Genomic DNA, 21,338 nt, shown 5'->3' on the forward strand with positions numbered 1-21,338 from the left:
AGAGCCATCCACGAGATATAATTAAATTACATTACTTCCATCAATTTTCAAAGAAGCACAAAGTGGAAAATCAAACAATTTTATGGCTCTAAAATCACATCCTATTGTTGATTAAAACATTGTTAAATAGTTAACAAGTACAGCCTAAGAGTATGTTCACAGAGTGGAATCCGATGCAGATTTATCTGCATGGATTCCACTTCTAAAAACCGAGACAGAAATCTGCAGCTGCAATGGGCAAATTCTTGTGCAGAATTCCAGACATACTGCGCAGAAATGGTGCAAAATCAAGAATTGACAGGTTACGTTTTTCTCTGCATGCAGATTTACGTATAGTACGGATTCCCATTGCAATTAATGGAATGCAGGTTTGCCACAGAATCAGCGTGAACATACCCTGAGACCCTTCCAGAGCATACCCCCAAGTTAAAAATTCTTTATGGGCCAGTTGCATTATGCACGGGGAGAAACGGTGATTAATATGCTAGATGAAATTCTGTTAATTGACCCAGGTTCATCTTCGACGTCTACTCTGTACAATAGGTCAATAGATACTCTGTTTCCTAGCTCTTCTGATCACTTTCTCATTGTCTGAGTGCGACAGCTTGGGGACAGCAAACTGGAAGAAAAGATACTAAGGGGATAGAAGGTGCTGAGACGTAATGTGATGAATGAGATATGGAGGTTAGTACGCTCACTACAGAATTATGCACGCTTTTAACCTACCTGGGACTCCACAGAAACCAGATAGACTGATTAATTGCCCAAAATGTCAGGAATACAAAACACATTTGTTCCAAGGTCTCTGGGGCTGCGGTAAAGTTGAATTATTTTGGACACAAATCAAAGAAAGGGCAGGAAAGGGACTTATTATTTGTATAGTACCAACTTATTCCAAAGTGCTTTCAGGTAATCTTTATTTATTAGTACCCCCAGCAAGTCGGGTCCTCATTTTACCGACCTCGGAAGGTAGGAAGGCTGAGTGAGAGCTTAGGACTGCATACTGCTGCCTTAACACTCTGCGCCACACGAGGCCAAAGAAATGATCATCAGCTGTGGGGTCTTTCGATACCCCTCAACCCTGTGTTCTATCTCTTCCATTGTGGATAAGAGGGAGAAACGAATATATCAAATAAAAAAAGAGGGTCTACCTCGACTTTTCCACTCTCCCTGCCTTGTTGTAAAGAGGTGCCAACTACAACAGGGGCTACAGCCCATGACAATCGCTGTCCAAATGGTAGCAAACCCGCTCAACAGGGTAATGTCTTTAAAATGTATAGAGACAGAACAATGCAAAGAGAAAGGCACATAACACTTCTTTAATAAATTGGAAACTTTTATTGTGCATTTCTGCACCAACTATGGGGGGGGGGAGGAGTGTAAAATAATTGCTGACACTTTTAACTTTTATAGAATGGCATCTGATAGAAAACATAAAAGGCAATTTGGGTAGAGTAGAAACATTCTTATGCGCTGAGATGTGTGTTTTAGAATATGAAACAAAATACATCAGAATCATCAGATAACCAAGGACAAGTCTCACCTGTCATGGACACAGGTACAGCAGCTGGAGACGTCATACGGAGAGCTTCCCGTGGAGCAGGACAGACACAATGATCCCTGACTGCTATACTCATTAAGTTGCCAGGGCAATAGATTAGCCCCAAATCCTTGCATCTCTATCACATCCCCGGAGTCTGGAGAGATATATCAATCAAACACAAGACAGGATGAATCCAATACAAATAATGTTCAGAAACGCTCTTGGTTATAGAACACACGTTACATCCAATAATGATGTGTCTGCCATTTGTAACTGTCATTAACATCTTTGTTCAGTGCAGGTGTATTGTAAGTGACTAAGTAGCATCATATTGTTGATATGTGATTGTTTCTGAGAGAATATTGTAATTGTTTTGGGTGGGTGGAGTGGTTGAGAATAAGAAATAAGGCTATCCGTGTGTTTGTGCACATGCACCGAGTTCAGAACATTGTCTTGTGTTTATAATGACATATAAAGGGGTTGTCTCATGAATACTACCTTTGTCCATATGCTTTATTATAGACATCATAAAGGGGGGCATGAAGAGGAACTCTATAGAAGGGACTCCCAATCTGGCAGAACCGAGTTGCCCGTGTATTATATGGATAACTGTATGACTGAATGGTGGCCATATAATATCGGCTGTAGAGCAAATAATCTGTTTTCCTTGGATGGAGGGAATTGGACCCAAGTTGATTAGTTATTTTTAATGAGTCAATCCCTTTAACTAATCATTCTATAGTTTTCTCTCTAGTTTGCTATTTGTTCAGTAAATTGTGGAAAATTACATTTGTGGTTCCTTGCGCCATTTAAATAAATATGCACACTTAGATAAGCTGTGTATGCAGGCTTATGGAGAGTTAAGCCCCCCCCCCCCCCACCCCCATATATATTAGTGTTTAGTTATCCAAACGATGACTCTTTAATCCGTAGGGATGCAGCTTAACTTTCCCCCGACAGATGATGTCAAGAGAAAGAAGGAATGTAGATGTTGGATTTCAAAGCCTAGTCATTTTATTTCCTCTGAAGAAAAGCTGCCGCCAGATCTGTCTGCCCAAACCGAGTGTTCATGTGTATGGGGGCAAAGGGGAAAACAACTGTTAACGTATTGAGTGTTCAGCCTATAGCTGTTGAAGGTGTATGGGCACCTTTAGAAAGTAGTTGTTGACTGAAAAGGTGTTCAATCAACAATTCTGTTATGTGTGGCCAGCTTAAAGGGGTCTTCTAGGGAAATACTACTGAAGACCTATCCTCAGAATAGGTAATCAGTAGTTGATCAGTTGCGGGCCACCTCTCAGAATCCCCACTGATCAGCTGATTTGACGCCCGATGTTGGCTTCTCTACAAACGGGTGTGCAGCAAAAGCTGCTGCTCTGACCCCTGTGTGGTGGTCAACGTTTGTAACTGCAGATTCAGCTCCCATTGATTTTAATTACAAGCACAGCAACTTCTGCTCCCTACCACTGTGTGTTGTGGTGCTGATAGTAGGTGCCAGATCAGCTGATCGACCGGACCCCAGCGAATTAACTATTGATGACCGATCACGATGATCGGTCATTAATCATTAGTATTTCCTTGTAAAAACCCTTTAATTAACTTCAGGTAGTAAGAAACCCCACAGTAAAAGAAGGTAGTTGATATGTAAAATATCCAACATTTTGTAATTTAGTTATCTAATTTTCAAATATATATTTTTTATATTGTTAGCATTTTCAAGATTTCGGCTGTTTCCAATGAATGCAAACATTTTAGTTTACAGTCAAAGGTTGAAAACTTGTCCTAATGACAGGTCCCATTAACACAGGTACATATCTTGTTATGTATACCAGAGCTCTCACTAGTGAGCTATGCACCTGTGCCATTTGGTCATGGTATGTTTATTTAGACATGTTTCTCCATAATTGTCTCATGCAGTAAAGTACACTCAAGTAGTTCAATGGGAGGTAATGCTTATCTCCTTCAGGTTTTGGAATTAGTTTCAATGATCAGTCTACTGTGTATCTTGTGTATTAATGCGAAAACCCTAATTTTAGAGAGGCGGGCCGAATACTTGTCAAGAAGCTGTCTCATATACAAATGTAACAAAGTACAATGTAACCATAGTCATTAATGCTACGAGAACCTTATTTTTTTTAACAGATTTGAATATAACACATAACTTTAATGAAAAAGGCCTTTCAGCTCTCCCCATGATGTGAATTAAGCCACCAACATTAAACCAGATCGTCAAACGTTTTACCTCCGTAGGGGGCAAATAATAGCAGTAGGTAACAAAAGAATTCGGCCATTCATTTCAGCAGGGGAGGAAGCCATGGTAATTGGTCCAAATTGCAGACCTCACCACAAGCAAATGATAAAAAAAATCAGCACAAGTGCGGGAGGAACATGACAAATACCATATAGGGGGAAAATGGAGGTGGTTCATGCATCAAATCAGGGTGCAATGAGAAGATTTGGCTAACTGGAACCAACCATGGGCAGCAAAAGCAATATACAGAAGTAAGTAGATGTCACCCCTTCCCCCTTTATGTCTTAAGCTCTGCTGGCACTGTATAATTAATGTCTCTTATTTTATATTCGGGTTGACAGGAGAAAAAAAAATTAAGATGTTGGGAAACCTCCAAAAATTAACATTCCCCCAACCAGCAGGCATTACTATTTTGTTAGAGGGGAAGGGGTTTTTGTGTAGGCAGGCGAAATGAATTCACAGCAATGCAAGAACATGCCAACATTGATAAAAAGAAATATATGAATAAAAACTGCTAAGGAAAGCCAAATTTTAATGAAAAAATGCTCTTCACCTTAATTCTTCAGGGAGTGAGCTGGATGGCCAAAATTGTATCGCATTTTATTCTATATCAATTAAATCGATAAAATAGGAGATTACCCCCCCGCCATCTGCCAAAATTGTTTGGATTAAGAAATTACCAATAATTGAGAGATTTTTCACGGGCCAGAGTAAAAAAAAAAATCATAATAATAAAAAAAAAAAGTAATCACATGGAAGAGATGAAATTATTTGTATAAATGAAAGATTACAAAATGAAAAATCAGAACCCCACAGAACCTAAAGATCCAGATGAAAGGTACCGGAGTCGTTGAAGAATTATAAGTGAACAGCATCCTCATTATTTTGTTCCATTCATCATTTGTTTGGATAGCTGCCAAATTGGCCACATGCAAAGGTCGAGCATGTTGCAAACACCAGCAGACAAGGGCAAGCAAACCCTGTAACAACAGTGATGTCATTATCGGGAGGCAGGACACATTTGTTCGCATTGCAAATAAATCCAACTATTACTTTTTATGACTTTATACAATAGAAAAGATCAGCCGTGGACTTCATGATGTCATCACTGCAGTCCCACCTTTTCTCTGGGTTTATATTTTGTATTTACAGCTCTGACTAAAAACCACATTGTTGTAAAAAGAGATTGAAAGCCATTCAGTCGTTGGTTTACTCTGCCTGCTAAATGCACAAATTGATGCATTTTTAACTTTTTATTACTTTTTCACACTAAGAACCCTTTAAAAAAATATTTAATTAATTATATTTGCATCGCTAAATTCCTTGATCTACAGCATTTTAATTTTTTTTTACCAAGGTTTTGTTTATTGTAAGACAATTCTGTAGTTTCCATTGCTACTATTTTAAGGTTTATGTGACTTTTTGCTTATTTTTACAGTTTTTTTTAAGGGGGGGGGATGAAAAATAGCAGTCTGGCATTGTTTTTTAATTTATTTTTTTCACATCACTGACTATGCGGAATAATAGACAAAATAAATATATACTACATGTTATTGTGAATGCAGTTATACCTAGTACCGTATGTTTATTTTTCCACAAAATAAGGAAAAACATGTTTTTTTAAAATAGGACTAACTTTTTTAATATACATTTCTTTATCCCTCAAGGGGACTTGCATATGTGATCATTAGATTGATAATATACTGCAGTATACTACTAATCTAGTGCAGTACAGTGTACATATGATAGCTCTCCTATTAGACCATTCTGAAGGAATGCAGGCTTGCATGGCAGACTCAGAAGCCTTGATGAGGTCTGCGGAAACCATGGTAACCCATCAGCCTCCCATGATTGTATGGCGAGATGTCAATGGGTTTCCATGGCACTCCACAAACACATTGTGGGATGTCAATGAGTGCCAGGGGGAGCCCCTTCCTCTTCTCAACCACTTACATACAGTGATCACTATCACGACCTGTGAGGGGCTAAACTAACAGGGTTTCTCTGCTCCTGGCTGTTAGAGCCAATCCATGACTGGCAATAGAGACATCTGAACTTCAGCTTTTCCCACCATGGGAATCCTGTGCCAGCTTTAAACAAGGCTGCTCTCTTTCTATGGTGACCAAACTTAAGGGCTGTTAGTGACCGCTGTGAAAACATGTATGGCTGGTCACTAAAGGGTTAATATACAACTGTCTGTGTATTGCTTACCTGCAATCTATTCTAAAATGATATATTTTTTTAAGTCTGAGCTATGATCAGTGACTCCAACATTAGGGAGGGACAAAGGGACTACCTAGGAGCCTCCGCCAGTATTTTTTGTATTTCCCTCTAATCTACCCAATTCTTGTTTCCTCAACAGCAGACATTAGGGAACAATGGTGCTGCCCTCTATTATTGTCAGATCCTGTTGAAATAAAAAGGACGGTGAACAATAATCTAATGTTTGTCTCCAAAGTAAGTTAACTAATCGATATTATATACTGCTAATAGAAAAGGTGTTCCTTAAAAACTTTTGTACTGCTTCCAACAACTTTGACCGGGCCCTGAAGACCCCAGCTTCGGTTCATTGTTTTTGACAAAAATTTAAATTTCAAACATAAAAGATTCTTAAAGTGTATCTGACTTTTCAGAATAAGCATAACACTATTTCTGGCCTTTACGTAACTTGTATCATGCATTCATCACCATTTTCCCCTTTGCAGGCTCTAGGTCTGATTTTTACCTGCCTCTGAACTGGTGGCAAGAGTCTCTTATTATGCTGTCTTCTACAGCCTACGCACAGAGAACTGCATATTGTGATCCCTGACTCTCTGTATCGCACATGCACATACAGAAGTATCATCAGGGAGGACACTAGAGATAAACTGAGCAGTGGAGATGTGAATAAATGCCAGTAAATAAATCACTATTAACTAACAGTACCTCTGTGTGAGTTTCACTTTCTCTCCCTCCTCTTTCCCCTCCCCTCTCTATGCATTTCTATGGACAGGATGACTCATTCTCCTCCTTCACTTCCTGCTCTCTGTTATGTTATCACTGTTACTAGAGATGGGCATCACTTGACAACAAGTAATGGACAACAAATCAGAATGAAGGGAGACCCTTAGTGGGCAGCACTTTCACTAGTTGTCACATTGGCTATCATCTAAGCACATGTTGTTTGAAAAGCTCATTAACCATTTAACCCCTTGAGTGGCAGGTTTACTGTTACCATGTCGTGCCTCAGAGGGCAGGTTTTTTAAATAAGTCAACAATGCAATTTTCTCATGCAAGTATTTATTTAGGAACAGAACAATCGCTTTGCAATATTTTTTTGCAAAGAAAGAATAGATTATAACAATTTTGGAAAATAAAATAAAATACAGACTTACCGCTCTGTGCTGCCGGGGCTCAGGCGCGTGTCTCCGCTCAGATCCCGGTACTGTCATCATGATCTTTCAGCTGGCGGGGATTTAAAATCCCCGCCTGCTGAAAGAACATAATCAAACTGCCGGGATGGGACCGCGTAGCGCTCAGCCAATCACACGCAGCGCTCGGTCTATTCATAGAATTCAAGAAGGAGCATGATGACAGTACAGGGACGTGAGCGGAGACACGCGCCTGAGCCCCGGCAGCACAGAGCGGCTGCATTGAAGTCAATAGGAGTGCTATGCGGTCCCCTCCCGGCAGTTTGATTATGTTCTCCAGCTGAAAGATCATGATGACAGTACCGGGATCTGAGCGGAGACACGCGCCTGAGCCCCGGCAGCACAGAGCGGTAAGTATATATTTTATTTTATTCTTTACACTTGATAGAAATGATTTTATGGGAAGGGCTTATATTTTAAGTCCTTCCCAGAAAATCACTGTGGGTCAGCCAGCTTCCTATTGCCTTCAACGGGGCTGCCGGCAGCGGCGGCTCCATTGAAATCAATAGGAGTGCTATGCGGTCCCATCCCACAGCTGTCACAACTGTGACAGCTGTGCGAGGGGATTATTTACTTCCTGCAGGGAGTCCCTTTTACTCCCCATGCAGTAAAAACCCCAGAAATTCAGCGGACATCTCAGTGCTCAGTACATTTCAGAGAAAGGGAGAGAGAGAGGGGGGGAGAGAGAGAGAGATCGATCCCCTGTGTCGAGCATGGGCCACCTTGAAAAATGCTCGAGTCTCCCATTGTTGTTCCTTGAATCGAGCTCTCGAGCATTACAAAAAGCTCGACTCGAGTAACGAGCACCCGAGCATTTTGGTGCTCGCTCATCTCTAATATAAAATTATCCTTTTTTTAGATTTCACCATGCATTACCAAGTGCCAGTATATGAATTGTTCTGCAAACAATGACAGATCACATGTTACTGTGGTGACAAGGGAACCAATGTGACTGGAATGCTAGAAAATAACTGGATGTTGTTTTTCTAAATGCCAGTTAACCCTTTTATAGCCAGACAGGTGATGAAAATATGAGCATCCTAATTACGTAAACACTTCTGATTAAAACTAGAAATATTGAACACTGAAGTATGTGTATTTGATCAAATATATTGTTATGTTTCTAAGACGTCTACATCTTGCTGCAATATCTAAAATAATTAAATAAATAAATTCATTTTTAATGTCGGTCATTATAAATGTATTTATTCAGAATTAAATAATTGTGAAAGTGAAGTGTTTTTTTCTTCCAAGATTGCTCTTCCATTTGAACCCTTTCCAATCCAGTGTCGCACCTTGTCTGACATTAAGATTTCCTTGCATACTAAACAGAAACGCGCAAAAATGAACTGTTATGATGATTTTATTAGAAATGTTTTGAAAATTAACTATTTCTAATCCAGTGTCGCCCCTCGTCTGACTTTTAGATTTCCCTGTATAGCTTCAATGTCGGACGAGAGCCGACACATTTCGAACAGTATACAGGACAGCGCTCGGATGTTGGAGGCTGTTCTGCATATATATGCTACAGTATACAGGACAGCGCTCGAGCGTATACTGTAATCTATACATATGCAAAACAGCCTCTGACATCGAAGCGCTGTCCCGTATACTGTCACACACATATTCAGAACAGTCACTGACAGTGCTGTCCTGCATAATGTTAGTAACATGTGTCTGACCTCATCGACATCGGAGCTATGCAGGGCAATCTTAATGTTGGACGAGCGCCAGCACTGGATTGGAAATTATTAATTTTCAAAAAATTGCTAATAAAATCATCATAACAGTAAATTTTTATGCATTTCTGTCGAGTAATTCCAAGGAGACCACAATGTGCTTTTCCACCCAAAATAAATAAGAGCTTGAGTCCTGGTTAAGATAAGTTGGGGGGCCCCAAGATAAACTTTTGCACCCGGGCCCATGAGCCTTTAGCAACACCCCTGACAGCAGAGTGTGTGGGTGGCAGGGAAATTGGATTGAAAAGAGTTAATGACATGCATTGAAAGATTCATTTTAATGGGGTAGAGACTGCAGTACCATTCAGGGCCACTGCATAATGTACAGAGCTATGCTAGCTCTTGCAAATAGCTGAAGAGTATGGAGGAAGTGTGTGTGTGGGGGGAAGGGGGGGAGGCAGATGTCGTACCCTGCCTATCCTTAGGATGTCATCAATAAAAGAAATGCCTTTAAGATTATCATTTCTATATTAAAACGTAACCAAATATTTTAAATAAAACTTCTGATACGTCATAGTGTCATGTCTGAAGTTTTGATTGGTGGGGATTTGTGTTTTGAGACCCCCACCAATCGCTGAAATAAACATACAGAGGCACAGATCTGAGCTCTGTGCCCATTCAGCGGTCAGTAAGTGGTAAACAGATTCCAAAGACTTTTGTGCCTGTTTCACACAGGCAACACAATATTGCCGCAATTTTCTTGCGCATACAAAGTCAGATTTTAAATTTTGGGGGGGGGGAGGGGGGAAGGGGGGTTAAGCCTGAAATATAAGTCCTACCCCAAAAATAAGTCGTAGCTGCAGAAAAAAAAGAAAAATACATCACTTGGAAGCGCTGTCTGGCTTCGCTGCATCTTCTGCTGGGCATCTCTTCTGGCCAGGGTTTGGAAAATCCCCGACTCCAGTAAGCGCAGGCTGTGATTGGCTGAGCACTGTGAAGCTCAGCCAATCAGAGCTAGCACTTGATGAACCAATCACAGCCATTCATTGGCTGTGATTGATTCATTGGCTGTGATCGATTCATCGAGCGCTGACTCTGATTGGCCGAGGGCCGCAGCTCAGCCAATCAGAGGCATCACTTCCTGGTGGTGGGGATTTTCAAATCCCCAGCCAGAAGAGATGCTGAAGACAAGTGCTGGGGACCTGGGAGAAAACGAGTCGGAGCAGGACAGCGCTTCTAGGTGTTGTATGTGTTTTTTTCTGTAGCGAGGGCTTAGTTTAGGGCTTTGACAGTAGGATTTCCTATTCCTAACCGTGTTTTCGTGCGATGTAACAGAGAGGAAGGCTCCATAGGGAAACATGGCTACAAAGCTTTCGGGTCACGTGAGGTCGCATGCTATGGACAATGTCGCATGCTACAAAACATCACAAATGTGAAGGAACCCATAGGAAAGCATGGGCTTCACATCCATGCGATTTGTAGCAGTGTTGCAATGCGAGAAACTTAAATGACTTGGTTGCCCGTGTGAATCAGGCCTCCTCAATGGAGCCCATAATCTCTACAAGTAAAGTCAGAAACTGCCAAGGGGGAACACGGCTTAGAATAGCACTTCTGCCTCTTTGTTTTAGCAATCAGTTATCACTATAACATGTCAGAAGCTTTTAACCCTTTCCAATCCACTGTCTAATGTCTGAAGACATTATGATTTAAGGCTGTACAGCTCTGATGTTGGCAGACGTCCGTCAGAGTTCTCTTACTGTATATTGCCAGCCTCTCTGCTGTCGGAGCCTATCCAACGCGTCACCTCATGCAGTACTGGCTTTAGCCAGCATATAGCGCCGTTGTATAACGGCAGAAAAAGAGTAAGCCCCCTAGGAAAACCAGGATACAAATTGGATTGGAAAGGGTTTAAAGTTTAGTTACACTCTAAAAGGGTAGCTGTCATCCCATTTGAGCTTCATAAACAATGTTATGGGGCTCAAAGGTGAGGGAGTGGGGACTCCAGGAAGCTGTGTTTCACACTCAATGGGCATCCTGTTCCAGCACTGTATCCCTGCAAAGTTGGCACACATCGGTAGCTTGACTCTTTCTGTGCTTGCATCCCCCTTAGAGATGAATAAGAGAGATGCGTACGCAGAAAGAGCCAGGCTCACGCCAACTTCGTAGGTTAACAGCGCTGTTATGGGCTCAGTGAGTATTAATCACAGCTCCCCACACTCACCTTATGAAGCTCAAACGTAATGACAGCTTCCCTTTAAGGTACATAACGATTATATAGCCATTATACAACCTCTGGTTATGTCTGTTGGCTAGTTTTTAACTGGTTCCAGTAATGACCAGTAGAGTTGTGACTGAAGCTCTGCGCTATAATTCAGGCTGTAACTCAGGATCAGTACAAGATAAGTAATAACATGTATTTATAAAATTACACAACTTTTGATGTAGGTTATCATTTTCTATAAACTGCATGCAGTAAATGATATATTCAATGTATTTTTCCTATACATAGAGAAAAAAAACTTTTTAATTGACTGCTATACCCTGTAATGCAGTATTATTAAGCAGTGCAGAGGAAACCAGCATGGCTGTGCAGTGACATATTATGTTCTGTGTGCCCGATAATGCCACCACAATTGTCTTTCAATGGGAAACATTGCCTCCTCATAGCAAGATGTGGGGAGGTTTAGGAGGGAAGAAGGATAAAAACCTTTCATCATTTTAGGAGCTGTGAGGTTCCGAGAAGAGATCATGGAGAGCATGGCATGAAGCTTATCTTCTTCTTCCTCATCATCATCAACAGAGACGGAACGACTGGCAGCTAAGTGGTGGTAGTTAATAGTGACTGCTTTAACAAAATAAATGTATGGAAAAAGAAGTGGGAAAAAAAAAACACAACAGAACTTTAAAGGTTCATCAGTTTAACATGACATATTTCTTCAACCAAAGCTTCACAATTTAATCATCAATTACATTACTAGAATGTTATATAGAAAATCTGTTAGCCAGAGGCGTAACCTGAAGCTCCCGGGCCCCAATGCAAAACCTGTAACAGGGCCCCAACTATAATACTTTACTCATAGTACTGGTTTCCCTATATAGAGAAGAGAGGCCTTATGGGCCCCCTAAGGCTCCTGGGCCCGGGTGCAACCGCATCCCCTGCATCCTCTATAGTTACGCCCATGCTGTTAGCTAACCAGGGTGTTCCCAGTTCGTACTTGCCAATGTATATACCAGTAGTGATAAAACTGCCCAAAAGTCCCCTTTGCCTCCTAAGAAGACAAACATGCTGATGGGAGGGCCTTTTACAGATTTTGTATTAGGGGCCAGGAGCTTCGAGATACGCCTCTGATCAAATATGGTAGATAAGGATAGTCCTGGCAGGTGTTGTATAATATGTTTGTTGGGTCAACTTATTTGCTTGTGAGCTTTAATCAGAGTGGGACAGATTTACTCACCCTGTTTTATATTTAGACAGTTTAAGCAGACCAGACAGCCTACAAATGCACCAAATTTATTTCAGTGACTCATAATGTGTGATAAACTTGGCGGATCTTTAGACATTTTTGTCTAACTTGACACAACCTATTGGTTGGCTTACTTTTCTGTCAGTATTAATTTTGGTGCACATTGCTGTACCTTAGGTCATGCCTCCTCTTTATAACCCACGCCCCTCTCCCACCAAGCCATGGCCACATGTCGCACAAGGCACAAAGTGTTCAAAATAGTTAATAATTGTAGTGCAAGACACATATGCTAGCTAAAAAGTACAATATATTGCAGTACAGAAGTACTGCAGTACATTCCTCATACAAACGATCACTAGATCAGAATTTCAAGTCCCCAATGGGAATTTAAAAAAGGTAAAATGAAATTTAGCACAGATTTTATAAGGATAAAAATAAATATATTACAATAAAAAAAACTCCCAGTGTAAGCATAAATAAATCAAAGCTAAAGAAAATATACATAATTTGTATTGTCACATCTGTAAAAGTCTGAACTCTCAAAATATTGCATTATCTATACTGCACGGTAAATATCATTAAAAAATATTTTACTAAAACATTTTTAAAAGTTATACAATATATTTTATGATACATTAAATGTTACCATTAAAAAAATCTAATATATCCTGCAATAAACAAGCCCTCCTATTGCTATGTTAATGGGAAATTAAGGAAGTTATGGTTCTTGAAGGGCAGGAATGAAAATAAAATTAAAAAAGAAAAACAAAATAATGCCACATCCTCAAGTGTTAAGGGAGCACATTTGATTGGTTTTTAATGGTAGCAACAGTCTGGCACAGTAGTTACTGATAATGCCCTTCAGCCAGTGGCTCTTAGCTGTAAAGCCACCCCCTTTGTGAAGCTGCAGGGTGCCGCCTGAGGCCACAGGCTCAAGTTGCCTCATGTTAGGAACCTCCCTGAGTGGACTGCTCTATGAACTCTTCTACACCAAAGAAACCGTTACAGCCAGAATAAATGGGCACTAGAGATGAGCGAGCATACTCGTTAAGGCAAACCACTCGAGTGAGTATTGTCTTATGCGAGTACCTGCCCGCTCGTCTCAAAAGATTCAGGTGCTGGCGGGGAAGAGCGGTGAGTTGTGGGAGTGAGCAGGGGGGAGAGAGTGAGAGAGAGATCTCCCCCCCGTTCCTCCCTGCTCTCCACCGCCGGCACCCGAATCTTTTGAGACGAGCGGGCAGGTACTCGCAGTAGTTTGCCTTAGCGAGTCCGCTCGCTCATCTCTAATGGGCACATAAATATAGACCAGATGTTATCTAAAATGTTCTCTTTAAGACACTTTTCAAAGATTCTAACATTTTAAGAATTAAATTTTACATACGATAAAGTAAGGAGGAAAATTTCAGAATGTAACATGAACGTGTTTTACAGACACTCTAACATACTTTACAAGATAAGAGTGCAATTATTTTCATGTTATGGGGGCTGGTCATGGCTGAAGGCATCCCCTACCTACTGAAAGCACCCCCCTACTTTGAGGAAAATGCTGCATCAACTGTCAATTTCCTGGTGCCTGTAGGGTGCACACATGTTGCTGGCGTGCCTCTTAAAGGGTCAAAATGGGCAGCAAGCTTTTCTTTTTTTTTACAATAATATTTATTGAATTTTCAATTAAGCTTACATACAAGGGTACAGCAGTGTGAGAAAATTTCCAGTCTTGTTGTGACAGGGTGATTACAAACCTTGTATCTTCCAGATGAGTGTACACCAAGGTAATAGTAAACAATTGTTATTTTATATCACAACTTTCAATGCAAAATTCCAGAAAAATAATATTCAGAAAGTAACAATGGCCTGGCCAGGGCCAAATAGTGTGCTGGGGGGGGGGGGGGGGGGGGGGAGGAAGAGTGGGATGTGAAATGGGGGGGGGGGATGTTCTCTCTCTCTCTCTCTCTCTCTCAGGACTGTTGCCCGTAGGGGTGAAGGCACCGAGAAACCATGTCTAGGTTAGTAGGTTCATCCCCGCCGTAGGGAGGGCATAATTTATCCATGGGGTTCATATATTAAGGAATTTGTCATTTTTATCTTCTGCTATCGAAGTTAGCCTTTCATTTATCAGGTACCAATTCAGGCGGCGTTTAACTTCGGAAAAGTCTAGGGAAGCTTTACGCCAGGAATGGGCTATGGTTTGTTTTGTGGCTAAGAAGAGGAAAGAAATCAATTTTCTGGAGTTTAGGGGTATATCCTTGTTCTTTTTGTTCAACAAGGCCACCTAGGGATTTTTGCGCAGGTTATGATACGTTACAGAATAAATTAGAGAGTATGTTCTAATCCAAAGTCTTTTGACCCTGGGGCGGACCACCATATATGGAGCATGTCTCCAGGGGAAGAACAGCCTCTGAAGCAGTCTTTAGAGTAACCAGGGACCGCATGTGCAATTCGTGTTGGGACTAAGTACCAACGAAGTAGGATTTTGTATGAGGATTCCAGCATTAGTATGTTGCGGGCTCCTTGGTTGGTGGAACTCCAAATCTGGGCAGCAAGCTTTTTTAAACCCTAGCCAATACGGATATGCCATTGAATATTTAAAGCACCTTCCCTCACTGTTTCACTGTAGGATGCCTGAGCAATAAGTTATGTCTGGTATAAAAAGGTGTGTTCTGACTCCCGTCTTCTCCATTCCTCACTTTGGTGGGTTTCTCACCCATGGTATACCTGTCTGCAGCCTACCCTGACTGTTGACTTGTCATATTATTATGCAAGAATTTCACCTCAATTTTGTATCATGACCACATCTTTGGCTGTTATTTTGTTACCACACTACAGTTACCCTGACCAGTTTGAATAAGTTACAAAACACAGAAAGTACTTCTGGGGTTATGGCCTGGGGGTGCCTGCAACAAAGACAAGTTCCTGATTGGTGGGGTTAAAGGCTGACTATCAGGGAACCCCAGTTGCTGCCCCCAGCTAGATAAGTTTGTGCTACAGTGGGTCCACACACACCGTTCTGATAATTCATATGTACACTCAATGGCCAAGTTATTAGAGATGTCGGCCCTTTCACAATTAGGATTTCCCAGGTTGGGAATTAGAAGTGAGCAAGTTTTCTGTGGATTAATTTCAGTGTGAATCCACATTAGAACGAGAAAATCAAGCGATCTGGGCAACTTCAACCGAAGCCTGGTCATCGGTACTAGAGTAGCCATGGCCAGTATCTCAAGAACTGTCAACCTTCTGGGGTTTTACCCTGCAATGGTGCTGAGAGTATACAGAGAATGACGTAACATCCAGTGAGAGGAAATCCTGTGGACATAAAAAACTAGGTAATGAAAGGGGTTGGAGAGGGATGTCAAGAATCTTCAGACACTCCGGTGCACAGTCAAGGAAACTGCAGCCACATATAATGGTGGTGTTCTAGCTAATGTGTCTGAATGCAAAACTCATTGTTACTTAGCACAGTTGGGCGATAAGAGCAGACAACCAGTTCTAGTGCATTTGTTCTCTAAGAGAAACAGAAAGGAAAGACTGCAATGGGCATAAGAGCACAAAAATGTCAGCACTGAGCAGGGGAAAAACATCTCCTGGTCAGATGAATCTAGATTTCTGTTGTATCATGCTGATGGGAGGGTCAGAATTTGGTGTAAGCAAAATGAATTGATGAATCCTTCCTGACAGTTGTTCAGAGCATTTCAGTACCTTCATCAAATCTGTGGCAACTGCAAAAAGCTATCCTGTCCATATGGGCCAATATTCCTGCAGAACAATTTAAACACCTAATAGAATCTAAGCCATGACAAATTGCCTGAGTTCTGAAGGCCAAACGAAGTCCAACATGCGGCTTGATGCGTGTCTTTTTTCTAAACAGATTATTTTTATTTGGGACTTTAATAGAGATGAGCGAGTATACTCGCTAAGGCACATTACTCGAGCGAGTAGTGCCTTAGCCGAGTATCTCCCCGCTCGTCTCTAAAGATTCGCAGGCCGGCGCGGGTAACAGGTGAGTTGCGGCAGGGAGCGGGGGGAACAGAGGGAGAGAGAGATCTCCCCTCCGTTCCTCCCCACTCTCCCCTGCCGCTCCCCGCCCCACGCCTAGACAGGCATGTCTAGTGAGCGCACAGATGTACACGTATGACAGATAAGGAGAGGGAACAGAACAAAGGCATAACACACACACAGACATCAGGTGCAAACAATTAAATTCCTTCTACCTGGAACATGTATATCTGTTACATCCAGTTCATACAAGAACTCAGGAATCCAGACAGAACTCGGAATCCAGACAGAATAATGAGACAACTAAGCCCAGGAAACCTGCCTGTATGCAGGGCGATCGTTCCAACAGGGACTACCCCGCGCTGCAACCTAAGGACCTGCCTGCATCCTTGATGATGAAGAATCCATAGCAGGACACAGTTCAAACTACGTGAAAGGCAAACTGCACAGACACGCAGGAACATGACACTGATCACATCACAACACACACTGAATATGCCTGCTCACATCACACGCTCGGCCAAATGCACAGACAAGCAAAAACATGACACTGTTCACACTGAACATACTGAACAAACAGGAAAAGGCCAGCAGCCTCTAGCAGAGGAGCTGGTATATATGAGCAGCAGACCTGGGGGATTGGCTGGCTGGAGAAATCCACACCCAGCTCGTTCAATCAACCCCATCTGTAGAGCATTGCTGCTGGAGACCCATGTAGAACAACAGATCCCAGAAGGACACTCTAACATTTACAAATCGCTGGTCAGAGTGTACATGGAATATTGTGTACAGTTTTGGGCAATAGTACTCAAAAAGGACATATCAGAGCTTAAGCAGGTTCAAAGATGGACAACTAAATTAATAAATGGAATGGATGGACTACAGGAATCAATACATAGATCTCTCACAAAATCAATTTGTATCAATGACTGTGACTGTAACAAAGGGGCATCCTTTACGTCTAGAGGAAAAGAGGTTTTTTTTTACCAACATAGAAGGGAATTCTTTACTGTAAGAGCAGTGAGACTATGGTAACTCTCTGCCTCAGGACAAGGTGATGACGAATTTGAGAAAAAGAGTTTAGGAGGGGCCAGGATGCCTTTCTTGGGTGTTACAATATTACATGTTATAGTCACAAATTACTTTAGAAGGGTTCTTCATCCGGGGATTATTCTGATTGCCAGACATGGAGCCAGGAAGGATTTTTCCCCCTTAAATTAGGAAAATTGGCTTCTACCTTGTTGTTTTTTTACCTTCTTCTGGATCAACATTAGGGGAAGACTAGGCTGGACAGGATGGACATATGTCTTTTTTGGCCTAACATTCTATCTTATATAATTTTTGGTAAAATTATAAAATTGACCCTTAATTCCTATATATTTATACACACATAAACACAGTATACATATAATTCCCCCATCCAAGCAATATATTTAAACATAACTATACATAAATAAATCATATCCTCCCACCACCCCCATGGCTAACAAAACCAATTAAACATATACAGGCAAAAAAAACATTAAAAAAATATTTTTTCTCCAGCTTCTCATCTCTGCCCCTCCCCTCCTCTACATCCCAAAAACATTCACTAATTCAATGCAACCAACACTCAATATTGACAACTGATTTTATATAGCAGACCATTGTTCCCAAATTTCTTCAAACTTAGTCAAACAAGCTCTTTTTTTTAAAATAAAAGATACAACCTCCTTTACCCTTATACCAAAATCGCACACAGTCAGGGGAGCAGGCTACATCCAACGGGCAGTAATCAGTTTCCATGCCTGATAAAGTTCTATGAATTTCCAAGAGTGTATACCTAGCAAACTCATTATTGGATGATAAGAATGGGGAAGAGACAAATCCTTTCTTGGTTTAGGAATTAAGACAATTATAGCATCTCTCATAGAAGATGGAAATATACCTGTGTGCAATGATTCATTGAAAAGCATTGCTAAATGTGGCAGAAGGATCTCTTAATAATGTTTAAAAAATTAATTTGTGAGATCATCCAACCCAAGCGACTTTTCATTACAAAGCGTTGCTACTGCATCCTTTAGTTCATTCAATGTCAAAGGAGCATCTAATTTTACTCTTTCATCATCAGACAAAATTAGCAGAGATACCCGAGCTAGATACTCAAGGATCCTCAGGATCTACACTTAATTTAGAAGTATTCAGATCCCTAAAGTAAAGAAAAAAAGTCTTCAAAATCTCATCCTCCTATGTAACCAAAGAATATCAGGCCTACTCAATTATTTCACATAAGATGATGATCCTTGTGCTTTAACCCTTTCCGATCCACTGTCTGACGTCTAAAGACATTCTGATTGAAGGCTGTACAGCTCCAATGTCAGAAGATGTCCGGCAGGGTATTCTTACTGTATATTACTGGCCGCTCTGTTGTCGGGGGCCTCTCCAGCATGTCCCATACTGCAGTAATGGCTCTAACCAGCAGATGACACTATTGTATAATGGCAGAAAAAGAAAACCCCATAGGAAACCCTGAATCCAAAATTGGATTGCAAAGGGTTAATTATAGAAGCCAAAAAAAACCCAACTCCTTCCTCAAAATACTTCTGCTTCATAAAAAGATGCTTGTGTTTTATGATACCTCTCACATGTCCCACTGTACCTCTTTCCTATTATTTTCTCCCTGATTAGTGGGAGAATGTACTGTATATACGCTTGCTCTGCTTCAAAGAGTCATCGCCGAAAGGTCATAATAGCATCCTAAGATTTAGACTTATGTAATCAAATCTTCTGTATATAATGACTACATAAAAAAGCCTTCATAGAACCCCACACCACAAACACTGAAGAGGAACCAATATTATTACGAAACAATTCCAGTAAAACCTCTTCTGCTCTAACATGATCATAAAGCAGATTTAACCAGAAGGGATTTAACCTCCAAATTCTATCAAAACCAAATCCCCTACTATTTATGGTTAACAGCAAGCAAAGTGGGAAGTGGTCAGACACAGTTTATGGTAGATACTCTATTCTACGAACACAAGGGAGCCTAGATGGGGTACCTATCGGGAGATCTATCCTAGAAAGCATTTTTTGGGAACTAGCTAACAAGAAAATTGTCAAACTTCTGGATTTCCCAACCTCCACAAATCCCATAGATCTAGTTCTTCTAATAGACGTGAGAAAGCAGTTGAGGGAAGGGGAAGCCACTATAGGGCCCTTGCTAAAACTATCCAGACAGGGATCTAGACAATTATTAAAATCACCCTGGATTAGCACAGGAACAGCAGGAAATATAGGCATACATTCCATCACCTTCTCAATATAATACCTGTAGTACGGAGGAGGGGCATATATACATCAAAGATTAACATAATAGAGCCGATAGATTTATTCACATCTTCTGTGTTCCACAACAAGTCATCTGCATACAATGAAACATGTTCCTCAATTTCTCCATCATGCTGTCTGACTATATCAGGTTATTGTTAGGGGCTCGACTGCCAAGCCATCCCTGTCTCGTTCCCCTTTGTAACACTATCTGTCCAGAAATACAGCTGTTTACCATCACTGTTGCCCTGGGTAAAGCAATTTGACCCATTCCAAAAACTTTTCACCAAAGCCTATCCTATCAAAAATAGCCTATAGATAATTCCACTCAATATGGTCAAAAGCTTTGGCAGTGTGGAGTGAAAAAAACATCCCTGCCCCCTTTGAACCTGATGATCCGCAGGAAGTTTCAATTATGGTCTCTTTACATTAATGGACTGATATTCATGTATTAAATGAGTCCTAACCGAAAGTAATCTTTTTGTAAGTACCTTGCCTAAAATTTTTACATTAGTATTAAAGATATTGGATGATAAGAATCAGGAAGAGACAAATCCTTTCTTGGTTTAGGAATTAAGACAATTATAGCATCTCTCATAGATGATGGGAATATACCTGCAATGATTCATTAAAAAACATTATTAAATGTGGCAGAAGGATCTCTTAATAATGTATAAAAAAGTAATTAGTGAGATCATCCAACCCAAGCGACTTTTCATTAGAAAGCGTTGCTACTGCATTCTTTAGTTCATTCAATGTCAAAGGAGCATCTAATTTTACTCTTTCATCATCAGACAAAATTGGCAGATGCAGGGCCTTATTAAATTTATCCAGACAGGGATCCAAGCAATTATTAAAATCACCCAGGATTAACATGGGAACAGCAGGAAAAATCGCCATAAATTCCATCACCTTCTCAATATATTCCCTGTAGTACGAAGGGGGGGGGGGGGCATATATTGCCACTAAAAAATGATTCTTATGTGCAATAATACATTCAAGACACACAAATCTTCCTCAAAAGTCTATAAGGAAGGACTCACATCTAAAAAGAATAGTTTTGTGAATCAATACACTTACTCCATGTGAATAACTCAAATACATAGAATGAAATGTGTGCCCAAGAATAATGGTGAAGCAAGTGTACAGAATCTCTTGTTAAATGGGTCTCTAATTGTCAATCAATAGCTGGTTAAAAATGCTGAATAGGTGAAAAAACAGTATAACTTTTAGACTTTTTCCTTATGCCTCACACATTCCACAAAAATATTTTATTGAACCATGGTAAATAATATTCATTATCATGCCTTTTTACCCACACACATAATTTGGGATGCTAGTTGCATTGCATACCCGAGGAGTAGGAGAAAAACACATTACCCCATATTCCCCAGGACACTAATTACCTAGATGTAATGATAATGGTCAAAATCCTAATATCCCCCTGGGCACTAATCACCTAGACGTACTGATAATGGTCAAAATCTAAAAATTCCCCTGGGCACTAATTACCTAGATATAAGGATAGGTTGAAAAAGCAATATCACGGTAAGATTATTACAAACTAGGAAGCACCACTCAGGAACCTCCAACCATTCCACCAAATAATCCAATTTCAAGCGGTAATCAATAGAACGGCTACTTATTACTACTATATAAATATTGTTAATGTTTATCAATCCAGGAGGCAGT

The 21,338-nt window shown here is 40.7% G+C and overlaps 1 protein-coding gene across 1 annotated transcript in view; it reads right to left on the reverse strand.

Moving 5' to 3' along the window:
* The window catches only part of SGSM2 (small G protein signaling modulator 2), a 328,957-nt gene that overhangs the window by 48,367 nt on the left and 259,252 nt on the right, over nt 1-21,338 (reverse strand). The window contains exon 12 of the mRNA XM_066598602.1: nt 1,544-1,697. Coding sequence (XP_066454699.1) covers nt 1,544-1,697 — 154 coding nt within the window. The remainder of the gene's footprint in view (nt 1-1,543; nt 1,698-21,338) is intronic.

Source organism: Eleutherodactylus coqui, chromosome 4 (assembly GCF_035609145.1).
Source record: "Eleutherodactylus coqui strain aEleCoq1 chromosome 4, aEleCoq1.hap1, whole genome shotgun sequence".
Classification (NCBI taxonomy): Eukaryota; Metazoa; Chordata; class Amphibia; order Anura; family Eleutherodactylidae; genus Eleutherodactylus; species Eleutherodactylus coqui.